The sequence below is a fragment of the Podarcis raffonei genome, chromosome 8, assembly GCF_027172205.1.
Source record: "Podarcis raffonei isolate rPodRaf1 chromosome 8, rPodRaf1.pri, whole genome shotgun sequence".
Taxonomy (NCBI): Eukaryota; Metazoa; Chordata; class Lepidosauria; order Squamata; family Lacertidae; genus Podarcis; species Podarcis raffonei.
In genome coordinates this window covers 57,393,907-57,409,944 of record NC_070609.1, presented here as the reverse complement: position 1 = coordinate 57,409,944, position 16,038 = coordinate 57,393,907, and the positions used below count along the sequence as shown (strand labels likewise).

Here is a 16,038-nt window from a genome sequence, read left to right as displayed (position 1 = left end):
AGAAGAGAGTCTGTCCATCCCCTAAATTTCTAGTACAGAACTGGATAGTTAAAGTATGAAATTGTGAACTGTTGTGAGGACACAGTTGGCTGGACAGTATAGAAATGTCAGAAAAAAATAAATATACTTTCTAGGGCTTCAACGGTTATTTAAGTTTAGTTTAATCAGTGCATATTAGTTTTCTCTACCAAATGCTAATACTTAAGAACAGCACACTAGAAAAGCTGCAGATGGAAAGCCCCGTCTCAGAAGAGGCATCCTCCCCTCTCTTAAACACAGGATAAATGCCTTTTCATTGATTATGTCTGCTGTGACACACCATCCAAAATAATTATTTCATTGATTTGAAACTATTGTTTCAACACACAGAGAGACATTAATGGATAGACTTAAAACCACATGATTCATCAGCCAAAATTTCTTTAACCAGGTGACATCTCTAATACAGCCTTGGAACTCACCACAAAGTTTTCCCCCTTCTTCATTTTGGCTTCAGAGGAAGAAAAGAAGTATGTTCCACAGCTAGCATGGGCATGCAGGCTACAAGCTTCTTAAGTTGGCTAGTGAAAACATTTGCCTTCAGTCAAGCAAATTGGTGGAGGGCATTCCTCTTCCACCAATTTGCTTGTCATGGTTGATCCTTCTCCTTGGCCAGCATAGTCACCAAGTGGAGGAGGGATGGAATGATCAGTTTCTTCCTCCACTTACCTACTTACCTACTTGCCTTGGTCCAACTTTCCTCTGAATACCAGTTGCTGGAAACCACAGGAGGGGAGAGGGCTCTTGTGCTCGGGTCCTGCTTACGGGTTTCCCATGGGCATCTGGTTGGCCACTGTGAGAACAGGATGCTGGACTAGATGGGCCATTGGCCTGATCCAGTTGGGCTCTTCTTGTGTCCTTAATCCCTTGCCTGCATGGAATTGCTGGTTGCCTGTGACTACTGGGTGACTTGTTAAATACAAGGCTGCTCTAATATTTCCCACGAACCTTTTAACAATGTACTTGGAGCGGGTGGGGGTGGATAATGGCAGGATGAATGAAAAGGACTACAATACTGAATATTGCAGGAGAAAAACGGTTGAGTAATAATCATTCGCTGACAACAATGTTACAGTATTTTGTTACCATAAGACGAGCATCATGTTTAAAGGGATCGTTGTTGTGACTCACTCATCCTGAGAGGAGGAAAGGTGTGTGTATTTTGCGCTTGTTGTTAAATAATATTTACTTTATTGGGGCTGAGGAACATGCACTCTTCTTAGACAAAGACGCACCTGCTATACTTGAAACATTTTTTAAAATGCACAAAACCCTATCTCTCTCTGTCTTTCCTCTGCAGTTTGCCCCACAAAGCAGTAATCTGAGGGAATAACTGACAGCTTGTGCAAGATGTTTGAATGAACACGGCGAAATAGAAGCAGCCTCCCATCCGCAACACAAATAGCAATCAAGTCTGGAAGAAGAAGGGGGGGGTGGACACCATGTGTGGAACTGTTGATGAGTAGCACATGGCTTGGGAGCGGAGGAGGAGGAGGGTGCTTCTCTTCCAATTTATGCTGAGATCTGGAGGACTTAATGCTTATAAGAAGAGATGCGAGCGCAGAGCGCGAGTCTGCTGATGTGGCCAAACAAGGCAGACCCAGTAGCTACTTGACCGGAGGTGGCTACTTGGAGCAGTACAGACCTGCCTTGCCTATCGCGAGGGGGAGAGGCACCACCGTGGCCCAGCCAGAATTAAGATGCCAGCGAAAGGCAAATACTTCTTCAACGAGAATGAAGGCTGCAAGATAACAGACCCTTTGTACGAGAAGTACCGCTACTCAAGCCAACAGCATCCCCTCCTCTTCTTCCTGCTCTTCATCGTCATTGCCTATTGTGCGACCCTCATCGTCGTTCTCCTCACCCAGCATGTGAGTAGATATAGATGCCTCTGTTCTTGCTCTTCGGGCTCTGGAATGAAATCCCGAAGTAATTTGCTCTAGGTTATAAAAGGGATCTGTAGCAAGAGGGGCACCAGATGCTTCATTTTCCAGTTGTGCTAGTTCAGGTCAGTGTGCATTCATTCGTAGCAGCCAAAAACACCTAGAAAAACTGAGATCAGTACACAGGGGGAGAGGGAGGATTTGCTAAGGTGCTGCACATTTCTAAGGAGCTTTAGAGTCTAATACTGGGCTTAAATCTAATTGTTACCAGAATACAATACTATCAGTGGGGATAGCTTGTGAATACCAAGTTGCGAATACTTGAAGTATTTATACAATGTGAGGTTTTGTTGCTGTAGTAGGAGTTATACTTTTATCCTGGCAGTGGGGGATAGGTTCTGAGCTGCACTAACAGAGCCAGTGGGATTTCCAGTTTAAAAGTTGCAAAGCAGAAATGGAAGGATCTCCCAATTTCTCATTTTTTCAATATTCAATTCAGTTCTCCACATTTTGAAGCAATTTGCAATTTTTCAATTAAAAAAAAAATCCATATGAAAATTCAACAGCATTTAAATGTGTACTATTCCCTAATAGACACGTTTTTATATGCAATTTTGACTAAAGTGCACATTTTTGAAAGCAATTTTCTATAAAATAGTGTAGTTTTGTACTTTATTTGCACTGATACCTTCATTATATTATGCTTTCCTATTATATATGCATATATTTGTAAACACTGGTTGGCTGGATAACTGCATCACAGAATTTGGATAAGTATGGATTTTGGAGGATAAGTATGTTTTGGTTCGCATATTGTTTTGGAAAGTTCAAATTTCATAGTCTTGAACTGAAACAAATTCCTTCCCTTGTGACCAGGAATGATGGGAATTGTAGTCCCAACAACATACAGAGAGGGTTCTCTGCTTCTAGGGTAGATTATCAGATATACCAGGTCAGACAAAGGGAACTTCTTGTGTTGCTAGTGTGCTTTAGTTTATGAAGTTCTGATGCCTTTAAAAGTTTAGGTTGTTGGGAGATTGTGCTATGGAAGAATGAGAACATGCATACAGTCTGTGGTATGTGTTTTGGTGACTTTTGTTTTATTTTTTAGCCACCGGGAGATCATCTTGCCTACCTTATTACAGTCTGCACAGCACTCATAATTTTCATAGTCATGTATGTTCTGGTTTACTTCGAATACTTCTTTTGGTGTCGGCTGAAATTGTTTGCTGTTGTGATTTGGATCTGCTTGCTGGCCATAGGATATGTCTCTATTTTTGCCGCAGGGAAGACTCCTCAACTTGCTGCATGGGAACAGGTATTTTAATTTTTATCTATTGATCTGTCATCTGCTCCTTCCTCCAAGCTGCTCACGGCATTGAATAGGGTCAGGCTTCCTCCAAAATCTTGGGCTGCATGCACCCCATATCTTTAAAGCACATTTCCACCAAAGAGTCCTGGAAACTGTAGTTTGTTAAGGGTGCTGAGAAATGTAACTCTGTGAAGGGGGTACATTACAGTTCCCAGGATTGTGCTTGGGGTGGGGGCTGTATTTTGAATGTGCTTTTTAAAGATATGGTATGTCTTCATCTAACCTCTCTCATTAGCCATTGATGAAAGGTCACCCAGTGAGCCTCATGGGTGAGCAGGGATTGCAACCTGGGTTTCTCTAGCCCAAGTCCAAATATTCTGCCCACTGGCTCTGGGAAGGGATGTGTTTCTGCTGTGTTTATATACACTCATTTAAAAATGCATGTTTTAAAACAAAACACAACTGCCTTCAAATCTGGGGCTGTCTGAATATCCCTAGACACTGCTCATTATGCAAATGGACATGGCTAATCACCTGCAGTGGGGGGGGTTATTTAATTATGACATCAATTTGCAAAATTAATGCTGCTTTGATTATGAGCAATTAGGGGCACCATTGAGAGTTACAGATGTGGGTGTGCCTTGGAGAAATGTTTCATCAAACTGGAGATAGAAAGGGAGGGAAAAGAGCAGGCAGGAAGATTTGATTGGTTGACTGCAGTGGGCATATACAAAACATTCCTGTATATGCCTGGGTGTGGTAAAAGGAGACATCTCTCTGGATCTTTGGAGAGCAGATGGGAGGGTGGGGTAAGAGGGGAGGCAAGCCCCCCCGTGCAGTGAGATACTTTGGCCTATAATACATTGCCCATTAGATCAGAAGAATAACCAGATGGAATGCAACCCTATCCAGAATGCTAACTCCTCAGATAGATGAAGTACTCTTCATCTGCACCTCTGTCTTGCTGGGGCTATGTCCCAGTTTATTGATTGTTGTCCTGTACGCAGGTGGCGCTGTGGTCTAAACCACTGAGCCTAGGGCTTGCTGATCAGAAGGTCGGCAGTTCGAATCCCTGCGATGGGGTGAGCTCCCATTGCTCGGCCCCTGCTCCTGCCAACCTAGCAGTTTGAAAGCACGTCAAAGTGCAAGTAGATAAATAGGTACCGCTCCGGCGGGAAGGTAAATGGTATTTCCGTGCGCTGCTCTGGTTCGCCAGAAGCGACTTAGTCATGCTGGCCACATGACCCGGATGCTGTACGCCGGCTCCCTCGGTCAATAAAGCGAGATGAGTGCCGCAACCCCAGAGTCGGTCACGACTGGACCTAATGGTCAGGGGTCCCTTTACCTTTTTTACCTGCCCTTTACCTATGTTTCTGATTAACACAGTGGTTTCCCTAACCCATTTATAGAAGTGGAAGTTGTGCTGTTCTTACCCAGTTCCCTGAAAGCGTTTTTGAGTACTGGTTCCTTCACAGTTTCCGTTGTTCTCTCGAAACCTATCATTTGTTCAGTAATTTTTGACAGGTGCTTGGAAAACATCAAGGATCTCGTTTCTTTTTAACAGGTGCCATTCTTTCTGTTCATCATCTTCACGGCTTATACCATGTTTCCCTTGGGAATGAGAGATGCTGTGATTGTCAGCAGCGTTTCAGCGCTCTCCCATATTGTAGTCCTGAGCATCGCTGTAGCGCAAAACAAGCAGGACCACCCGACTCTTCCACGTCAGGTAAGGCAAAGGTTTGTATATGTGATTGCAACATGTGCATTTTGATGCCGTGAACATCCAGTGGAGCTCAACACTGGAAGATTCAAGACAGGGAAACTAAAGTATACTTATCCATGCAGCGCATAGTTAAACTATGGAACTCACTCCCGCAGGCGGCAGTGATGGCCACCAACCCTGATGACTTTAAAAGAGGATTAGAGAAATTCATGGAGAGGGCTCTTGATTCCCGTAATGTCTACTAGCCATGATGGCTATGCTTTGCCTCCACAGTTGGGAGGCAGCAATACTGCTGAATGTCAATTGCTGGAAGCCACAGGAGAGGAGAGTGCTGTGTTGCTGTTTTCCTGCTTGTGCATTTCCCACTGGCATCTAGTGGTGCAGCGTGAGAACAGGATGCTGGATTAGATGTTAACAAATGCTACAACTGGCTGAAAAGTCATTGTGGTCCATTACCCGTGTGGTGGAATGATTAGAATGCTGGACTAGGACCTGGGAGACCAGGGTTCAAATTCCCAATCAGCCTTGAAGCTCACTGGGTGAGCTTGGGCCAGTCGCTCCCTCTCAACCTAACCTACCTCAGAGTGTTTCTTTGAGGATTAAATGAGAAGGGAGAGAGAACCATTGAGCTCCTTGAATGATGTAAACAAATAGGATAAATACAATTGCTGAGGCTCTCAGCAATTTTCAGGTGGTCTGTAGGGGTTAAAACTTTGATTTACTAAACGTATAGACAAAACACAAAATTTCAGAAGCTAGAAGAATACTTTATCAATGCACATGTGTGTCATAGCCCATATAATCTTAGAAGAGGTTTCATAAGGACTTCCCCAGTTTTTTTTAAGTTGATCAAAATGTTTTAGTCAGTTTAGTTAAGCAGTTAAAATACAACTTTATATTCACATTTGGTCTTGTATGTTAGAAGAATAAGTGGTAGTTAGAAATAGCTGTGTTGTGCTTTTCTGTTGTCTTGGGATATAGTGTGTTGTTTTCTGGGTGTATATTTATTCTTTGTTGTTCTTCCATGTGGATATTGGCTGTTTCCCATTTGTTGGCTTCATAAAGCTGGTGGCATTCTTTCCAGGAGCCAGAAAGAATCTTGGACAAATTTATCAAGCAGTAAAACCAATATCAGTCTAGGAAGTCAGGCTGTAAAACTCTCCCCCCCCCCCTTCTGGTGTGTGTGTGTGTCTGTCAGAGTTACAGAATTTGGACACAGAGTACAGAAAGTTTAATCATGCACGTGCTGAATTGAATCGCACCCACTGAATTTTTTTACCTGAAGTGACAGTAAAATTGTTTTGGGAAGCAGATTGTGAAATGTAGAAAGAGTGCACAAGTCCTGCATTTGTATCTCATTTTTTAAATTATTATTTTCAGTTAAAGCAAAATGTTTCCTGCTGGGCAATCCAGAATCCTCTTCACAATGTTATAATTCATGATAAATACCAAGAGGGAATGTTTGGCTTTTCATGAAGAGGGTTGGGTGTGTTCCTAAATTACTTGGAAAAGGGAAAGAGAAATTCTCATGGCTTTGTAACACTGGTCTGTGCGCCAGTTGCACCCTGCCAGTGAATTTTCACAATTGCTTGGCAAGCACCAGGGGTCTAGTCATGAAGCTTTTGAAATCTGATAAACAGCTCGGTGTAAAGGGGCAAAACCTCTCTGATTCAGGATCCACATAGTTGAGGTGTGTGCGTCATGTCTCGAAGGGTGAGGTAACCCATTTCCTTCCCCAAATGATTGCTACTTAGTGAAATGATGCAAGCCCTTCTTTTTAACACTTTGCTCTCCTTTCTTCTCTTTAACAAATCTCTTAACAATTTTTTTCGGGAATAATTTTCCTTTGAATTTTGATTACTTGCACATTTTGAGGCGTCTCCTTTATATTAAATGCTCATTTGACACCCTGAATCACACTTGATTGACTTCAGTCTTTCCAAGAAATGGGTTCTAACAACAATTTCCTCCTCATTTCAAGATATTTGGTCCTCAGAGATCCAATCAGCAGGGGTGTGTGTGTGTGTGTCAGAATTCCAGGAAGATACATTGGGGGCTGATATCTGGAGAATGTTGGGGCTAAGTTGCACATTATGTAAGAGTTCTAAAATGGGGTCTCCTGCCATATTCTGTTTTCCTTTCCTTATTTAATTTTCACTTCAGTGCATGTGCACAGTGTTTGACCTCCCGGAGTATTTGACCAGGAGTATGAGGAGGAAGCTGAGGGTGTGTATAGTTCATTTAAGCATCCTGTCTTGTTCTGAAACTTGTAGCAGATCCAAACCATACATTTAAAGCAGATGGCTTCCTCCAGAGAATTGTGGAAACTGGAGTTTGCTAAGGTTGCTGGAAATTGTAGCTCTGGGGGGAGGTAAACTACAGTTCCCATGATTATTGGAGGAAAGCTGTGTGCTTTAAATGTATAATGTGGACAAAAAGTTGTTGATTAAGATGCCGTAAGAAGCTATGGTACATTGAATTCTTCTGCATCGTATTCAGGCACATCATGTAGGGCAGGTATGGCCCTTTGAGGTGTTGCTGAACTATAACTTCCAGCACCCCTGGTCATCAGCCATGTCTACTAGCACTGATGGAGAGTTTTAGTTCAGCATAGTCTGAAGGGCCAAAGGTTCCCCACTCCTAACGTAGGGAGAAAGTGTTTACATGAGTGACCAAAAAGCTCATTCATACCTCTTCTTGTTTGCTTGTCATAACTGGGCCCGTGCATGGTTATTTATAAGCCTGGGGTGGGTTTATTGTGTTGAATGCCTGCATATATTCCACTAGAGAGTGGAATGTGGTAGGAAGAACTGGTTACTGTTACATGTATTCTTACAGAGTTCATATGTGAGAAATTCACATATTGCTTAATGTGGCCTGGATCGGCAACTGTGGACTAGTTGAGCTTTGAATGCTTTCTATAAGCTTTCTTTAAGTTCCCTGGTCATAGTTTTGGCTGGATTTCAAACCTGGAGAATGATGTGATTTTTCTTCTAAAACCAAATACATCACCGAACCACTAAATGCATGTACTCATTTGTTTAAAAGTTTTCTCCAGCCCATTCATTGTATAGTCATTCCGGGATTTAGAGGAAACATAACATCAAATAAAACAAAACATTTTCCTTTATAGTTGTTAGTAACCACAAATTGACTCAGTCTTAAGTCTACCAACATCACCCCTGCAGAGTTAAAGGGGCAGAAAGCACTTAGAATAAGCCAACATCTGAATGGCTGTAAGAATTGTTTAACTGTTAAAATGTTGTGGTTACAAAGTGGAGTGGGATTTTTGCTTGACTACACTAATATATTGATCCTTCTTGTTTTGCTCTCAGAGTTGCCTCTTTGATTTGCTAACAACAGGCCAGAGCCAGTCATGCTGGTTTTCCAGGGGTGGGAGGAAAGGAAAATATTCCTTTGAAAATTTGGGTAATTTGTACAGAGCAATTCACAACATAGGGTGATCTAATTCAACATGTTTATTTTAGTAAGCAAAGTAACAAAATTTTGAGACTGACAAGCTTACCAAATTTTGTATTTGCCATTGACATCCATTCATTGTTACTGTTGATCTTAAGCAATTGAACACTTTCCATGGTAAAAAGAAAGCACTGGGGGGGGGGGGAATTCCACCCCACACCAATAGCGAGATCTTGCATAGTCTTATGCCCCGTATTGATTCAGAAATCATGACAAGCCATAGTTAAGGACATTAAACTATGGGTTGCAGTGGTGTCAGAATTCAGTTGGCTAACAAGAATTGGAATCCATGGCTGACTAACCAACTAAGTTTTGGCATGATGTGTGGATTGACAAACCGTGGTTATGACCACCACTCTGCCTTCAGAGGCTACCGAAGGCACAGTAAACTTGTGAAGAGTAAACAAGTGAAGTAGAGTACTGAGAGAGGAAACCAAGAAAGCAGTTTTAAATGTATTTATCCACTGAAGATTTCTCACTGGACCTTCATCACAAGTGATCCCAGCGACAACAGGGTACAATCAACATAATCACAGTAAAACAATGGGCAGGTAAAGCAAGCCAATTGATCAACACTTCCAAACTACAACTTAGCACTCAGTCTAGATGCTAACATCCTGTAAATGCCTATGTAAACAACCATGTTTTCAGCTCCTGTTGAAAAGCAAAAAGAGATGGCACCAGCTGTAACTACATAAATTGGGGGCAGGGGCGGCACCACAGATGAGCTTCCAAAAATGTAATTTCCAAAGGTTTAAGAAAAAAAATCCACAGGGAAACATTGCTACTGATCATGATGGCTGTATGCCTCCTTCAGCATCAGAGGCAGCATGTATCTGAACCTCATTTGCTGGGCAACACCAGTGGGAGAGAGTTATTCCCCTCATTGTCTGGTACTTGGCTTTTCAAAGGCACCTGACTTGTTGCTGTCAAAAGCAGGATGCTGGACTAAATTAGCCTTTGGCTTGATCCAGAAGGGTTATTTTTAAACCATGTTTTGAATTTCGCAGCACTATTTGTGCAAACCATGGTTGGACATGAAGTTTGAACTGAGCCAAAGTGACAATGATGGAAATGCTTGGGTTTTTAAAAATGCTTTTAGGGGATTTAAAATTAGCCCCATCGTAGTTCTGTAAACTGGAGAGGAAGAGGAGAATTAAAACCTGTATCATGTTCTCCCTACGAAACTGTAAATCACAAATGATGAATGTTATTTGACAACTTAATTTATTATCTAGATTAATAACAATTGGCACATGTTGCTAATTCCTGCCTGCTTGAGTGCTACAAGTCAACTCCCTGTTGCCAACTCTTTGACTGAAGGCAGGAACTAACTGTCCGTTTCACAGCCCCTCCAGTCAACCTACGTGAATTAGGCAACGTGTACCACCAGCAAAGAAGGCAGGTTCAAACCAGAAAGCTTAGGATGACTTGTGAAAGAGAGCCAAGACTTGTGCGCATGCATGCATGCATGCGCGCGCGCACACACACACACACACTCTTTAAACAACAAAACCAACAGCAAAACCAACCCTCCACTTGAGTTGCTAGCCAGTTTGACTTGCCTGGAGGAAAATTAATTCCTGGTCTCATAATTAGTTACTGGGTGCTAGCAAAACCCATAAATGAGAAATCCTATGTGTAACTCCGTCATCCTCCCCCCTAGCTATTCTAGGGGATAATCTGAAGCCTTTGCATTCAAAATTCTGTAGCTACCATTGCTGAGCAACCTGCCGCCTGGATATGCAGAATGGGCCCAGCTATTAGTAGCCTGCCCTCCTCCTTTATGCCAAGGATGCTTTTACAGTTTATGGTTTCTTCTGGGTTGCAAAAAGAGAAAAAGTTGTTCAAAAGTTGGAACAAGGAGGCAATGGTGGCCACCAGCTTGGATGACTTTGAAAGAGGATTAGATAAATTGGAGGATAAGGCTATTGATGGCTACTGGCCACAATGGCTCTGCTCTTGCTCATACAGTTGGAGGCAGCAATGCTACCAGCTGCTGGAAACTGCAGGAGGGGAGAGGGCTATTGTGTTCTGCTTCTGCTTGTGGATTTCCTACAGGCATCTGGTTGGCCAGTGCAAGAACAAGATGCTGGACTAGATGGGCCATTGGCCAGATCCAGCAGGCTCTTCTTAGGTCTTTATGTATTAACCCTTCCTTTGTAATATTTGCTATGTCTTTTGTTTCTTTGTTGGTTAATTTCCCCCTATGCTAACAGCATAAAAAGGGGGTGGGGAGAGAACCTGCCTAAGTTATTAAAATATGTAATTTCCTTTTTGTCTCAGTTACAGTGTATATATTGGAGCTTCATCAGAATACCGTAGTAGATGATTTAATTTCCTTAGGCTTGCTTCAGTTTGCTAATATTGGCTATTAAATCATGGTCCTTCTCAAAGCAATGTTCTTGCTGCCTAACTGTTCACCATCACAAGTGCTTGCCTTTATACACTCATTAATTTTCTCCCCAATTACCTTTCAACTGAACAAGCACAATCTCTTTCACAATTTCTAAATGAGTGTTGCGTTCGTACCTGAGTTCAAGAGGAAGTGCACCTTTTCTACAAAGGGCTTATTAAAAGGAAATAAACTTTGCCTATTATAGCCAGTCAAGGAAGAGAGTAGAAGTTTTTTTTGTTTCAGGTTCAAATGGGGTGAAAAAATTACATCACCCTACAGATATTGAAAGATTAAGGTTTGGCACATGAAGCAGATAGTTCTGATTGCAATATATCACAGAAGTAAGACAGAAAAAGCCTAAAATGCAAAATTGCGGAGAGACAGTCCTGATTTTTTTTTGCAAGCCTACCTGTTGGAATATTATATGTCACTATCCACACTCAAAACTTTTCAGGATCTTTGTTTGATGGGTCGCAGCATTATTGAGTCCATTGATCTTCCCTGATTCCTTCATATTCCAAGATCAACGCCTCTCCTGTGTGTTTGTGTGTGTTTGTAGCGGGGGAGGCTTATCTAGGAAGCAACTCATGAAGTTTCTTTATATCAGATCAGACTGTTTGTCTACCTAGTCAGTATTGTCTACTCTGCTTGGCAGCAGCTCTCCAGGGTCTTAGGCAAAGGGTCTTTTTTCTCCATCACATGCTACCTCTTCTTCCTCTCAGCACTGCTCCTTGAACCTGTGAAAACTAGAGGCTTCAAAAAGCAGTGCAGGAATGTTTGCAAAAGGGTTTTCAAACAGTTCATGCTACACTTTGAAGTCCCAGCAATGGGACTTCAAAGTGCAGAATCGCCTGATTCCACAGTGATATCAGATGAGGGGCGGTTCCACCCACCTGTTAGATTTGGCCCAGCTGGGATGGGGACGTAAGGATCTGGCTTGCTAGCAAGAGAAGGGTCCCCACCCCTGATTTTGAAGGATCACTCCCACTTCCTTTATGAACTAGCTTTTCATATGGTACCAGATTATCTGAATAACGGACTGTACCAGTATTAGCCTGCTCGAACATTGAGATCAGCATTTGAGGCCATGTTCTCTGGTCCACTGAAGCAAACCATGACTGGTAAACCGAGATCAAACCTTGACTTTACATCATAGTTTGTTTGGAGCAAAACGAATCATGACTCCTGGTTAGGACATACCACTAAGCCAGGAACCATGGTTTGTTGCTCCTCCTTGTGCTAAGGAAGGAGCAAAGCTAGAGCCCTTAAGGATATTCACAGTTCACTATTAGCACCACGTAGCACCACGTAGATGCATCCAAGTAAAACAAAATAACCCCATGATATCTAGCTAACTTTGGGGGAAACAGCAGCTGGTGCAGGAATATGGAAACTTAGATATAATGTGCAGTTGTATTGACTGGGTAATGAAACTTGGGCCAGGAGTCTCTTGTCAAGTGCTGGGCAAGAGAACAGAAAACGAGCTGATTTAGCCTTAATAAACTTCGCAGATTATTTCGCTTATAAAATTTTGAGTTTGTGATGTTGGGGCATTTATTTATTTCCTCAGGTGCTTGCCAATGCTTTCATTTTTCTCTGTGGTAACCTGATGGGTGCGTTCCACAAGCATCAGATGCAGGATGCCTCGTGGGATCTGTACAGATATACTTTAAAGTGCATCCAAGTCCAAATGAAGCTGAAGATTGAAAAGAGGCAGCAAGTGAGTGAATCAGTGCTTTAAATATGTACACACTTTCTAGCTCTTTTAACATCATCATTCAGCCATACCTGGAGATCATCGCTTTGTCAGCAAGTTCTGTAATGGATCATACTTAGAGGTATTTGGTTGTTCACGCTGACCAAAGGACACCCATACATGTGCAAAAGGAGTCGGCAAAACGGCTGGAGTAAAACCACCGTAATTGAACTCATTCCAAAACTTCCATTGTAAGAGAACATTGGACCATGTTTTTGGCTGAATTAATGAGCACCTTTCCGGCACATCAATTTATTATTTCCATTTCTATGACCCTCACCACCACTAACGCTGATGTTTTTAGTTTTTAAAAAAATATTAGTGTTACTTTGCATTTGTCAGAACTTTATGAGATAGGCAATGTTTTTGTGGCTTCTGACTGCAGACCTTGCCTCTTTGTCATTCTGATTCCTCCTTTATTTTAATGGAATTGTAAGGCGGACGTATTGTAAGGAGCCCCTTAAGTGGGCATAACATTTATAAACCACTTGATTCTTAAAAAGCAACAATCCTGTAAGCAGTTTACAAAAATAATAATAATAAAACAATGAAATTATCAGTAGAAACAACTATTTGAAACATTTTTTAAAAAATTAAATATAAAATAAGCTAAAACCGGATTAAAACTCGTGTCACCATTCTGCACGTGACTTTAAGAAAAAAATTTTTTAGCAGGCGCTGAAAAGAGTACAGTGCCTGATGTCAATAGGCAAGGAGTTCCAAAGTGTGGGTGCAGCCACACTAAGATATCATTTTCTTACAAGTACTTGTAACACTGCTAGCTGCACAGATTGAAGTGCTTTAGAGGATGTATTTGAGGCAAGGCGCTCTTGCAGGTATTTACTCTTAAAAGGTGTGGCATAAGTGCTAATAAAGCAAAATGAATAAGACCTGCTCTTCCCTCTTAGGAAAGCTTGCTTTTATCAATACTGCCGGCTCATATCTCTATGGGAATGAAACTAGCCATCATAGAACGCCTGAAGGAAACCAATGACAGGAAGAAGCACGACAACAACTTCCACAGCCTGTATGTGAAACGGCACCAGAATGTTAGGTGAGCGGTGTAACTCGTTCTGGTTCTGTTAATAGTTCTTTCTGTTGCCCCAGTATACTAGAGACACAATCCAGTTCTTGCCATTTATTTGTTTTGCAACAAATTCTGTGCCACCAGCATTAAGCAAAACATGGCAGAGAACAGGATAAAATCAATAAAATTTCATGCATAAAACAAATGGAAAATATAATACCAAAGTTATATTTGGGCCAAAAAACAACAACAAACCAACCACCACTTCCGATATGGGCTGCCATATACCCAGGTTTTCCCGGACATTTTTGCCGCTTTCCAAAAAATCCATCCGGATGCTATTTTTGACAGACGAATCCTGGCTATGTCCAGGATATTCCAGACATATGGCAGCCCTATATTGGATCAACACACTTGGATCACACCTCAAGGGAAAGCCTGGGTGAACAGGTCAGCGTCAGTACCGTAGGTGCCTGCCTGATGTCTATTAGAGGAACATTCCAGTGGGCAGATGCTGCCACACTAAAAGCCCTAGTCTTAGTGGAATATGTGAAACTTCAGAGCATATATCACTTTTAAAGGCTGTATATCCCAGCGATCAAAATGATGGACAGTTGATCTTGCAGGGGGGGGAGAGCAAGTGAGTTTTGCATGTGAATCAATTGCTGTCAGAAACCAGGGGAGCCATTTCAGTGAGGAGTAGAATAGATGATTAAAGGGTCAATGTTAGTTTTGCCTAAGTTGGTCATCCATTAATTTCAATGGGCCTGCTCTTGAGTGGAACTAACATTGGATGTAACCCATAGTTTGGTGCATATGTGTGCAGTTCTTAGCTAATGTCCACAAAGTTTAAATATCTACATCGCTGATGTAGAAAATGAAAAACAATTTAATTGATTTTGGCTTCCTTGCATAGCATCTTGTATGCAGACATTGTAGGATTCACTCGTCTGGCAAGTGACTGCTCTCCCAAAGAGCTCGTGGTGATGTTGAATGAACTCTTTGGGAAATTCGATCAAATAGCAAAGGTAAGCAACTTCTTGATAGATAGAGAAGCCTCTTGTCATTTTAGATATTATTATGTTTTGAATACCATATTTACTTGAATCTTAATGTGCCATCAAATCTAATGTGCACTTTAATTTTTGCAACATAATTTGGCCGAAAAAGGTGAGCATTAGATTTGAGTAAGTACAGTAATTATAGATAAATCCTTCCAACTATTATTACACCAAGACTAATAAGGTGTAGTAACGGTCACTGGCGAAGGAAGAGGAGTCCGGGGGGAGTGCACTGCCCCTGGCAGTGTGCTCCCCAGGGTGCCATCGCGGCTGCCCCCCCCCCGCACCTGGTGCCCCACCTCTGCAGGCGGCCCCCTGCGGGCGACACTCCGTGCCCCCGCCTGCTCTCCGCACCCCGGTGCCAGACCGTGAAGCTCCACCACTGGTAACGGTGTGGTGGTCTGGTTCACATGTAAGCTAAATTGTGGTTGGGCAAACCATTGGCTGTATTTGGATGTCACACTGAACTATGGTTTAGCACCATGGGAACAAGATACAGCGAGCCTTGAGCTTGCATGCTCCTCCTCCTCTCCGTCTCCTGTATGGCCAAGAGGACTTCATAAGATTCTCCTTCATGTTAACAGCAACTTCATGCATTATCCAAACCAGGAACTTTAGCTAACCATTGCTAATGTTATTTTCAACTAGCCAGCTTCAAAAGTTGAAGTTGACATGTATGAAAATAACCTCCGTTAAGGTAATGCATTAACCCCAGTTTGTTATTCTGGATAAAGTACAAGCTGTAGTTAAAAGTGAAAGCGAAAGTTCCCAAACCCAACTTTCCTTGCTGCACAGGCAGAGGAAGGGGGCATACAAGCTCATTCCTGCATGTCCTGAATCATGGTTTAACAGAATGTGTAAGCACAGCCATTATTTACTATTTGCACCCAGATTCGCAAACTATGGTTTTCTCCAAATCTGACTGGTAAACTGATTTCATGCATTGGTTCCAGTTCTGGTTCGGAGGACAAAGGCAGAACCTAAGCTTGACAATTTTGATGCCATGGCAATGATGCAACCTTGGTTTGGCTGTTTCATCTGAACCTTGTGTAAATTACTACTTACTCTGTTCTGTATTTTGCAAATGAAGAGAAGTTATATTTAACAAGTTTTAAATCTCCCAAACTCTTACATTTATAAGAGTTAATAGCAGTTGATAGGTTGAACATGCCATTTTAGCACAAAGGAGTTTTCTGTGTCTGCAGAATCTCTGGCCTCAATCTATATTATATTCTTTCAAATACTAGTAATGTTCACTGTACTGAGCATGTGGGATTTATGGGTATGAGCATCTGTCTCTATTTATGGAAGGTTCTATTTCCAACCATTTCCAATCTATTAATATTATAAATGCTCATG

At 42.0% G+C, this 16,038-nt stretch overlaps 1 protein-coding gene across 4 annotated transcripts in view; it reads left to right on the top strand.

Annotated features, from left to right (window-relative positions):
- ADCY7 (adenylate cyclase 7) overlaps nucleotides 1-16,038 on the top strand; it is an 85,587-nt gene that overhangs the window by 35,122 nt on the left and 34,427 nt on the right. For all 4 annotated transcript variants that reach the window (XM_053400194.1, XM_053400193.1, XM_053400196.1 and 1 more), the window contains exons 2-7: nucleotides 1,340-1,910; nucleotides 3,034-3,240; nucleotides 4,799-4,960; nucleotides 12,406-12,555; nucleotides 13,500-13,645; nucleotides 14,535-14,646. In XM_053400194.1, coding sequence (XP_053256169.1) covers nucleotides 1,740-1,910; nucleotides 3,034-3,240; nucleotides 4,799-4,960; nucleotides 12,406-12,555; nucleotides 13,500-13,645; nucleotides 14,535-14,646 — 948 coding nt within the window. In that variant the 5' untranslated portion in view covers nucleotides 1,340-1,739. The remainder of the gene's footprint in view (nucleotides 1-1,339; nucleotides 1,911-3,033; nucleotides 3,241-4,798; nucleotides 4,961-12,405; nucleotides 12,556-13,499; nucleotides 13,646-14,534; nucleotides 14,647-16,038) is intronic.